General features: G+C 32.5%; 1 protein-coding gene across 1 annotated transcript; it reads left to right on the forward strand.

Moving 5' to 3' along the window:
- Positions 1-8,484: 8,484 nt before the first annotated feature.
- Positions 8,485-10,787, forward strand: LOC144707367 (chromatin modification-like protein; the record flags this gene model as incomplete). Its single annotated transcript, XM_078580473.1, has 5 exons — positions 8,485-8,685; positions 8,791-8,866; positions 9,278-9,329; positions 9,424-9,493; positions 10,602-10,787. Coding segments are annotated over 5 exons (486 nt in total), but the record flags the coding sequence as incomplete, so codon positions are not given.
- Positions 10,788-11,716: the final 929 nt, after the last annotated feature.

An 11,716-nucleotide genomic window follows, 5' to 3' on the forward strand; every position in this document is an offset into this window, starting at 1 on the left:
AGAAGAAACTAGATAAATATATTAAGAAAGAATGACAGGGTTAGAGTAGTATTTATATAAACTAAGAAGATAGGTAAAGAGAGAGTATTAAGTAATTATATAACTAGAATATACTAAGTAGTTAGATAGGTATAGAGATATTAGAAGGGGATAGATAGAGTAGTATTAGTAACTAAGAAGTATATGTATTAGTACAGGTTCATTTATAGTATAATATGATTTATATAAGTATAATATTTATTCTATAGTTAGTATATCCCTTCTAGTAGTTTTTATATTTCTACATATATTTTATAGTTAGTTTCAGGGTGTAGAGTGGGTTATTTAGTCGAATATCTTGGAGGTGTTCGACCAAATGCCCGATAGAAGATTGAGATGTAAGAGTGATATGTATATTTACTTAATAGTATGTTTTTTATATAGATTTTATAAAAGGGAATCGAATATAAAAGGGTGTTCTGTTGAACGTCCGTGAGGTGTTCAACAAAATGCCCAAAAGAAGATAGAATAAGAGGAGGACTATGATTTTCAATTTTTATAATGTTTGATAAACTCGAACTTAGACAATTCGAATAATATTCATCGAACACATGAGGTGTTCGATGAAATGTCACAAAGAAGTCATGGTGAGAATTTTGATAAAAAACTGGAATCTAAATAAATTTAACTAAAAAAAAGGGGACCTCCTGTCGCTCTCGCCACCGCTGGACGGGTCTCCCTGCGCTCTCTGATATCAGTCAGAAGATACTCAAATTGGGGGCTCTCGGACCCTTTTAACAGCCTGGCAGGGATCCCATAGGCCGTCCGATGGAGGGGGACGGCCCTGGTGGTCCTCCCCAGCCATTGGATAGCTGCTGGTCCCCCCTCGCCGGCCGAAAATGGCCTCCGGCCGGCGGCGTCAACGGCTGGGGGTGAAGATGGACGGGATTTCCCCCTGACCGTCTGATCCCCCATTCAAATGGGTTCAGCGGTTGCGATTAAATCGCAGCCGTGGAACCCCTTGCGGTGCACCCCCGTCCTGCCCCATCAGCGCCCCGTCAACGTACGCGTAGGCAGCCCGTGTGCATGTGATGCAAAATCTTGTAAAATTGGACAAAATACACATGAAATTATCCCAAAATGACTTTGAAATATGTATAGTTACATAACACATTTTGGGTTTATCAACATACCCTTGAAAATATTAAGATTTTTATCATTAAAGGTGAAAGGGAAACTTCTTCTCTCATTTCTCATGTATAATGAAAATTTTTCATTATATTGTATAATACGATTATAGAAGAGGATATATTACGCATTCAAGGCTACATATACTGGAAAATAAGAGACAATGAAGTGGAGAACATTGATTGAGGTGATAATGATGAAATATTCAAATGGAAAAATTATCCTTTGCTGATCCTGCATAGATCTAGATTTATCTATCTTAGATAATAATATTCCGGTGATGGTAATTTATGACATCATGAAAAATTATGCGTGCTCTAAATAGAAATTTAATATTTGAATAAATAAAATATTAAAATAAAATAATATTATTCGAATTCTATTGATAAATTATGAAATAAATATTTAATTTAACAAAATTTTGATAATTTTATTTTTGATGATATGATTTGTCTGATGTTTTTCAATATTTTGAGCATTTTGAATGAATGTATTATCTTATTTTAAAAAATTGGAAAGGTATCTAAGTAGATTTTTCAGGAAAATTTGAGAAGACAACATGAACAAAATGATATATTTTTTGAAAAGTAAGCATATTTTTATGTTTGTTAAAAATATGTTTACAATTTAAATGGTTATTTAAAGAGAGAGACATATATTTTTAAGACTCTCTCTCTCTCTCTCTCTCTTTCTGACAACCTGGGAGTCTGGAATATGGTGACTCGTAATGGTTTTTCAATGTACACTGGTGGAATTTTTCTCCTCTCGGTGTTGCATTCTTGCTCTGGCTGTTGATTACTTACTTGTCGGGCTGACCTTCAGGTGTTCTCGTTCTAGTCTTCCCTCTCTCATGGTCTGCATGTTCTTGTTTTTATTTTAAAATATTTGATTGATATTTCTTAATCTAAACACATTTCTCTTGGATAAATTATTATTCTTTAACAATATTTTCTTGTTTTATTTTACAATACTTGATTGATCTATCTTAATATGTACTCATTTCTGTAGGATCTGTTCATGTTCTATATCAAAAACCTTTTCATTATTTCTGTAAATAATTATTTCTTCTATCACAACATCTCCTTAACATATTTCCAACTGTTATCATCTCTCTGTGATCTATTTTTTGTGCTCTCACAAACTATTTTTCGTTCTCTTATTACATGTTCATGTTCTATCTATAAAATATATTATCATTCTTTCTTAAATCAATTTTGTTTCCCTAATGATATTTTCTTGATATATTTTCAAGTGTTATCATCTCTCTTGGATCCATTTTATAGTCTCTCACTATCTCATCTCATTCTTTTTCAAACTGCTCTTGTACTTTATCAAACTACTCCCTTTTGTCTTGATCTTCTTCCTCTTAAGATCTTCCATCGTTTAAGATTTACTCTTTAATAAGGATCAGAGTTCTGGGCCTGATTTTCATTTACTATTATACATATTATTCTTTTGATCTTCTGGAAAGACAACATCCATTCTGCATTGCTTTTCCGATTATTCATACATTTTCATTTACTAAATCAGAGAACTCTGTTTGAAAATGTCATACATCATCAAACTGTTAGCAATTTCATTCTGAAATTTATGAAAACAGAACATAATTTTTTTATATACAGTAAAAAACCTTTACTCTAAAACATCTAAAAAATCTCAACTCTAAACTCAAAATCTTGACTCTAAGCTCAAAATTAGGGTAAATTTACAGCATTGTAAAATTGAGTTTAATCAATAATAGTTGTAAACCTATTCTCATAAAATATTAGCTAGTGACAAGTAAGGGTTGTCTCCACAGGGAAATGATATTAGGGAAGGAACATTCTCGATGGAATGAAGTCGAAAAGATGAGATGAGTTACGTATAGCACACGAGCTAGTGAATGGATAAAGATAGTGATTACAATAACAATAGCAGTTTAATAAAATGGACGAGTATTATGCTAGTATTAGTAGTGGATAGTTGAGTCGGACGAGATGATAAAGGTAGATGTGAGCGGCGGCGAAAGACGAGATGGAAATGAATGAATAATGAAAGATGGTTAGTTAGGGTTTTATATGTTAGGGTTTCTAGTATATGATGATGGAGAGATGAGAACAAACAAAGAAAAGGATATAAGGCATAGTGATATGGATAGTAAGAATGAGTTAGAATGATGGTTAGAATGGCAGAAATAGAGATAGATGTTTTCCTAAATAAAAAGGGAGAGACTAGTGATGAGCTTGTAACTGTGTAGGAGGCAACGTGAAGGGGATAATAGTGGATGTTGATGGAGGTGGATGAGTGATGGTGATAGATACAGGTGATGGATGATGATGATAAATGCACTACCTAAGTGTGTTGGAGAAGACTAAATGTAAGGCATGAGGCTAACCTTAGTCCCTATATTCTTCCAGGATAAAGGCATCTTTATGATGCAGATCCTCTCCACTTCTCTGTTGAAAATCTCCAAGAACTAGACACACCAAGGAACCCTTGATGGACCTTCAAAACTTTACTTTCTTTCAATTTGCCTCTCTAGGAGGAATTGAGCTTAAGGATGTTTTTTTGAAAGATTAAGGCTCAATTTATAGATCCAACCATATGGTTGAATAGAGTACATAAAAATGAAGCTACCCTTAACATTTCAGCTCAATATGAGTTCTAGATCGTCAGATGTTCAGCCTGGAAGTTGGACAACTCCTTGTCATTGATTTAATCCAAGGATATCTCCCTCCACATCCTCGTCAGTGCCATCATGTCATTCGGTTAGGGTTTTGGCTCATCTTACCATTTAATGGTTGGTCAATGTTCAAGGAATCAAACGATGACACATGGCGTCCCAGAAATAAAGTCGTTAAAATATATTCTAAAATTCATATTTGATTAAATAAAATCCCAAAAATATAAATAGATATGTATTTTGACTTAGAAAAATTATATCTTTATAAATTTAATGCTGAATATTCCAGAAAAATTATATTATGACACAAAAAGTTATATTTTTTCAGAATTTGATGTCAGAAAAATTCCTAAACATACATAAAATATATAAAATTCACTATATCATTTAAGAAATAAATTTAATGATTCTTGCTTGATAACCTTATTAAATGATTAATGCAAATAAACATGTAAATATGGTCAGATTAAGCTAATAAAAATGCAGGTTATCAATAGAGTGCATATTGAATCTGTGATAGATATTATCTTTTGGTTTTATGTTTAAGTATCGTCCAGCTAAGAAGGCTATTATCAATAGAGATATCAAATATTTACCATAGAAGAGGATTTATTAAATATTAATTCTTAGTTACCATAGACTATGATTTACCATAGAATCTGTGATAGATATTATCTTTTGGTTTTATGTTTAACTATCGTCCAGCTAAGAAGGCTATTATCAATAGAGATATCAAATATTTACCATAGAAGAGGATTCATTAAATATTAATTCTTAGTTACCATAAACTATGATTCATGAACAAGAAGAGGATATACCAGTTAAGAAGGCATGAAAATTTGAACCATAGAGTCCAATGCCAAGTTTGATAAACATGTATGAACTTTAGGGCTCCAAATATCATTTAAAATATTATTATATAAGATTATGAACATCTCGAGGCATACAATAATAAATATTTTCATCATAAATATGAAACTATGACTCCTCTATTAATAGATAGGATTAGAGATATCGAGTATGAGTAGATAATGATGTGTTTTATTATTACTATTGGGCTCGGTGCCTTGGTTCATCCATGGAAAACTCGATTCCATAGATGCCGAAGCGTGTTGATCAATTCATAATTGATCGTTAAACATACATTGAATGTACCTTGTGGGGAACTCGTTCCACCCTTGACTTTTCTGCTCTGAGATTTTCTGAAGCCGTTCACGCGTCCGACCTCTAGAAGTATCCACGCGATCACTCGACGCTTAGATCTCCACGACGTCTTCTTCAACTTTTCTTGAATATCTATAATCTCTTCTCACCATGAAGACACTCTCCCTGGATGAGTGGAGAAGAGAATGGAAATAGTGAGGGACTCTCTAATTTGGCTGGTCTGGGTGCTTGAAATGAGAGCCCTTTCCCTCTTTATACTAATGCGTACTGATGCATAACGGAGATTATTGGAGAAAGCTTTCTCCAATATCCTCACTACCCTGGCCAGGGATTTTTCGCATCACCTTTGTTGAATCAATATCCTCTTATACCGAGGGCAGATAGTCCCATCTTGACCACTCAATCATCTCCGTAAGCTTCTTACTACATCCGAGCTATGACTTGTTTGAATCTCATGATTAGAGGCTCATAAGTCATAATAAAAATGTGGTCGTCCATTCACGATATGTCCTTGGTGTCTCAGGTTAGTGGATCACTTATACAACCGTGACTCGAATCAACCTGATTGATGTTTAGGTATAATACCATTCAGGGTCGTACAGATTAGTTTAGTGAGCTCTTTCTCCAAGGTGCAGGCACTATCTGTCCTTAGTGTCGCCACACTAATAGCCACACCATCATCTATATTTATCGTATTAGTAGGATCAGTTAGTGCTATTCTATCTAGATAATTTGATGTCCATCTCGACTATCCATCGAATAGGAATATTAAGAAAATATGTTTAAAGACTAGTGATATATGTATTATGATCTCATCAAAATTCACTATGTCATTGCATGTATTCATGGACTTCATTATAAACTTCACACGGAATAATAATGAATACAAATATTTTATTAAATGAACTTAAATAAACATGGTAATGTGATTGGATTGATGGCCACATAATATCCATCAGGTGGCATCATGTGTGATTGAACTTGTGGCTAGATGCACAACAGGCTACAGCCCAGCATGAATCGTATGTGGAGGTGGTGTTGGATCTACAATCAAGTGGAAACAAACTCATCAATACTCTCTTATTTCATCCAAATTTAACAATGTATTTCTGGTGCTTCAAAGAATGGTGGACAAACATCCAGAAACATATAACTTTGAGGATCTATATTTCATGTTTTTATTGTGAAGGAAGCTATGTAGCTGATTCAGTCACCAACCATGCCATCCATCAGCAAGTATTTTTTTTTGGTGTAGTAGAGCTTCCCAGATTTAAAAAGAAAAAAACTACTTTATGGACACACTTGGACTCTCATATATCAGACAAACCAAGAGAATGATGCCCAAAAATGAGAACATAAGAAGGTGTCTATAAAGTACTTCCTATCATAGCTAAGGTGGCTCATATTATCTCGACATTACCAACATAGTGAGATATCACGTGATGCAATGACATTAAGAATGAGGCTGAAGAATTGTCAAGAAATTTTTTAGGAAAATACTGGCCCAACAAGCTGGGTTTCCCCAAAGCAAACACATAATCCAGCAGAGTTAAGAAAATCAGGTGAATGCTCTAAATGAATTATTTGTATGTATCTAAATAGATACATTAAATAATTGTGGTTTACTCTAGATGCACCTAAAACATATGTCATCATCACATCAATATATTGGTAGGCTTTTAGACTCATCATTACCCTCCCTAACTATTATTTGCTCCTAGATATTTATACATTAATGGATTAGTAACTAGAAAAAAATTCTTAACCTAGAGAAATCTGAATCACTTTAATAGATCGAGTCAAGCTTTCATGGGCGCTTGATAATCATTAATATCATGCTATTTTTAGTCATAACTTCATGCATTTTAAATGCTTATTTTCATTGAAATCATCATAAATGCATAAATTTATTCTTAAAATGATTTATTGCTCTTTTAGAACGAATTCTTATTTTTCTTGATTTTATGGTATTACTAAAATAGTTTTGTGACATTAATTTCATGAATAAAATAAATTCAAAGTCAGAAAATATTATGTAGATTTATTTAAATATGTTAAGGTATTTATAATACTTTTAAAATGATGTTGTGATTTTTCTAGATTAATTTATACTTTATGGCGTTTTATGACATTAAATTCATGAAGAAAATAATTTTATAATTCATTAAATATAATTTTAAATTTCTATAAAATTTGAATGAGTTTGTTAAAAATTCCACTATTAGAAGTACATGCCATGCTGACAAATCAGAGGGAGACAATTAGATGGCCAAGACTACTCCAACTTTAAATATTCTAGGAGTATTGAGCTGAAATTTTGAGGATAATTCCATCTTTCCCTCCTCCAGTCATCCATCATCTTAGATCAATAAATAGAACCCCCATCCTTGTAAAAAAGGCACCCTTAGGTTTTGTTCCTCATTACAATTACAGAAGTAATTTGCTCATTCAAAATCTCGTTCGGGTCTGTTCGTGTACTCTAATAGTGATGGATTGAAGGAGTGACATTTGGATAAAGACACGTGAAGAAAAAACACCACTCAACCCTTTGGGCATGTGACGACGAGATTAGTATGATTTTTGTCTTTTCCGATTTTCTTTGTCCTCTTTCCTAGGTTTTCATCATAGACAACCTTGGTTTCCACTATCAATCACGCCACCTCCATCTGCACCGCTCGTCGATGCATATCTGCCTTGATCTCCATCACATCAACGACGGTAAAATTGCCATCATTCGCTCCCGCCCCGTTGCTAGCCGGCACGTATCCGCCATCATCTTCATCAGAATCAATGTGGACATCTCCTTCATCCACCATGCTCCACTTCATACGCCACCATCAACCAATCGTCACCCGACTGTGACAAAGGTATTATTTAGAATTAACTCGTATTTTTCTACTATAGAATTCTATTAAATATCTATAAATTATTCTATAAATTCTGAATAAATTAGGTAAACTAGGATAATTATTTTCTAATCATTTTAAGATTAGTTTAAATTATTTTTCACTGGTTTGCTTTCATTGAATTAGATTTTGTTTCGAAAGTAAATAATAATTATAATTAATGTTAAAATTCAATTATTCAATATTTGCTACCTGTGGATCCAATATTTACACAATCCGGGTACTCTTCATGAAAGTCCCTTAAATTAGAGTCTAACTCAGCTTAATATGTAATAAAGAAATTTATTTTATCTAACATACACTAGTATCTCAAATCATTTGAATGATTTCAATATTGTTAACATCTTTCTTTAATTCTAATGATTTACTGATGATTAACATATTTATTGATTGTAAATGACTCTCACTGTTTTACAAAGATGTTTATTGATGGATAATATTTTTCATCTCAAATGATTTTTCTTAATCGTATTTAATCCATAATGAATGTTAAAAATACTTAATCATTATGATTTAAAATGCTCTTAATGAAGCCCATCTTGAGAGATAGTATTGTTCAAATTGAAGCAGTGTTCTTCAGATTGAAACTGTGGGAGAAAAATCGGTGCAAAGGAGACGATCTTCACGGCTGAGAACGTCATCTGCAGAGATTATTCAAGAATTTCGTTGGTTTTCAGGCTGGGGAGGCGAAAGATCGAAGAGCCTTCGGGCGAGGAAGAACAGGATGGCCTTTCTGTGCACTCCGCAGGACAGGCCCCTCCCTCTTCCGCTTCTTCTCTTCCCAAGGTTGATCTTTTCTCTTGCCCTTTTTTCGGATTTTTTCTTCTTTTTATTATCATGAATTGGTTCGCCATAGCTTGCTCTTGCCTTATTTTTTTGGAAATTCTCCAGCAAGAACACTCCCAAGCCGAAGTGGAACTGAGGGTTTTGGAAGCTCTCGAGATATACCCACCTTGTAAACTTCAAGGTCTGCTTCCATTGCTTCAAAATTTATGCTTATTTTGAAGTTCTGGGTGATTAAGTTCTGTATTTTTTTGGAAATTTATGCTTATTTTGTGTGGCCTGAGATGATTTGGAACGATAAGGGATATGATTTCAGCGGGTTTGTCTGTTTTGATCTGTTGATGATGAGAAAGAAATGTGAGATTTGCAACTTCATGTTTTATGATATGAAGTGGGAATGATTTACTTCCTTCCTTTTTCAGCCAGAAAAAAATTGGTCACAAAATGATTATGACATTCATCATATTCCAGGACTTGCGACTGAAATGAGTGCTCCAGTCCTCAAAACTAATATCTATTTTGTTGAGTTATTCCTAATTTATGTGTTTATTTGTTGTAAAATTAATTTTTTTCTTCTTCCTCTTCTGAATTGTAGGTATTCATCGCCATTTTGTTCTGTATGGACTCCTGGAATTTCTACAGAAGAGGTTTGTTTCTCCTCTTGAACGTAATTTTTATTTATGTGTCTAAATAAACACTCAATGAGCATGTTCATGATGGGGTTTTCACTTTTTTTTGCAGATTTGATCGTCAATTTACGGCAGATGAGGTTTTACAGCTACTTGACCGCTTCTTCAACTTGGAAATGCTGGTAACCTTAGATTCTTTTCTTTATATGCATCAAATTCTACTTGGCTGAAATATTTTCTTGATTTTTCACGCCTTTTCTCTGCTCTATGAATTTGAGTATTTTTTTCGTGCATATTTTCTCAAGGGTATTTTATTTTTGTGGGCCTTCCTCATCGTATATCGTGGATGAGATAAACCTGTAATGCCAAGTTTCTTCAAGAAACAGACAGTTCTTTCAGATTTTCTTCAGTTCTTTCTGTATCTTTTTTTCTTATTAAAATTTCTTTTTTTCCTTTCTCATATTTTAGTTTTTATTCTTAATTTTATTTATGTATTATTTTCTCTTTATTTTTTATTTTTTATTTCCTCTTTATTTTTTATTCTTTATTTCCTCTTTAGTTTTTATTTTTATTTTCTCTTTATTTTTTATTTTTTATTTCCGCTTTAGTTTTTATTTTTTCATTTTCTCTTAGTTTTAATTTTAATTTATTCATTCTTTTTATATTTTCTCACTTCCTTTTCTCTTTACTCTTTTTTGTTTTCTCTTAGTTTTAATTTTAATTTATGCATTCTTTTTTTATTTTCTCACTTCCTTTTCTCTTTAGCCTTTTTTATTTTCACTTAGTTTTAATTTTAATTTATGCATTCTTTTTTTATTTTCTCACTTCCTTTTCTCTTTACCCTTTTTTATTTTCTCTTAGTTTTAATTTTAATTTATTCATTCTTTTTTTATTTTCTCACTTCCTTTTCTTTTTACTCTTTTTTTTCTCTCTCTCTAATCTTAATTTCCTTTTTTTCTGTATTGAGTGCTTTTGGAAAACTGTTGGAATGCCTTGAGAGCCGATGATCAGATTGTGAGAGCTTTAAGTCTCTGATTCAAAATTACTTTGAAACGTAAAACATCTTCGACGATTTGTTTTTTTTTCTATTTTACAAGAAACCCAATGACTTTTTTTGAAGAAAAAGAGGGAAGATCACCCGAAATTGGTGATCAATCCGACAAGGAACCCATTGATAATCTTGTAAAAATTAAATCCAGTTCATTTATTATTTTCTGAGCGTTGAACATTTATTATTTTCCAGTTCATTTATTATTTTCGAACCACTGGAATTTTTTTCCGGTTAATCAGAAACCTGACGAAGAGGATACAGAGCCGCTGGAACAAGAAGAAGAATTTGCCTTGCCCCAGAGCTTCTTCATCAAAGAAGAACCCTAATTTTTTTTTATCAGGGTTGAGGTACCCTTCAGAACAATATAACACGAAATTCTGATAGTTTCTTCTCAGTTGTATATTATTTTTACCTTTAACGATTCATCGTCCGATCATTCAGGCAAGAACGAGGATATAGTTGATCAGAGAATATTTTGTGAATTTAATTCTAGCGCCATCTTCTTCAGAGGAATAAAGAATTCTTGAGAATTTACCTGTCGGACTTTTTGTTCCACATATTTGTGGAATTCCGAGGAAAAGGCAATGATTGATAGAAATTACTTTGTAAATGTTTATTGGAAAATATCAATAGATTAAAAAGGGAAGTGAGATTAACCAGGTTTCTCCATCTTCTAGGTTGATTACCGTTATGAGGTGATATTCCATATTTTTCTCCAAAAAAATAATTTCTTAATTTAAAAAATCAGATTCATAGTTTAAAACCATTGCTGATATTTACTTCATATTTGTGTGTGTGTGTGTATATATATATATATATATATATATTAATATTTATAAAAAGAGCTAAACAATCGACTTTAGCAGGTAAATACGCTACAAAATCAAGTTCAGAACTGTATTTCTTCATATACATATATACATTAATATTTGTAATTTGATGTATAATCAGGTTAACATTCAAATTTATACTTACAATCATATTTTTATATTTTTGTGTATACATTAGAATTTAAATAAATATACATATATATTTGCACATATTTGTATCTGTATTTATATTTTATTACAAGTGTTGGAACATAAATATGTGTGTGTGTGTGTTTTAATATAAACAGTTTAGTGACTTAGTTGGCAGAAGGGCACAAAGTCTGTCATGTTGACTTGCACTTACAAAGCAATTTATTAACCCCCTCTTTAATTCTCAATCCAGTTTCAAGTCCAGTTTAGGGCCAAAACCACAACCAAACTTTCAGTAAACCTGTGCATACCAAACCAACATCATCTTTTTGTTCTAATTTCACCAAAGTTCAGTAAAAAAGGCTAAACCTACTTAATTATTAACATTATCAAGG

The sequence above is a fragment of the Wolffia australiana genome, chromosome 9 (assembly GCF_029677425.1).
Source record: "Wolffia australiana isolate 7733 chromosome 9, ASM2967742v1".
Lineage (NCBI taxonomy): Eukaryota > Viridiplantae > Streptophyta > Magnoliopsida > Alismatales > Araceae > Wolffia > Wolffia australiana.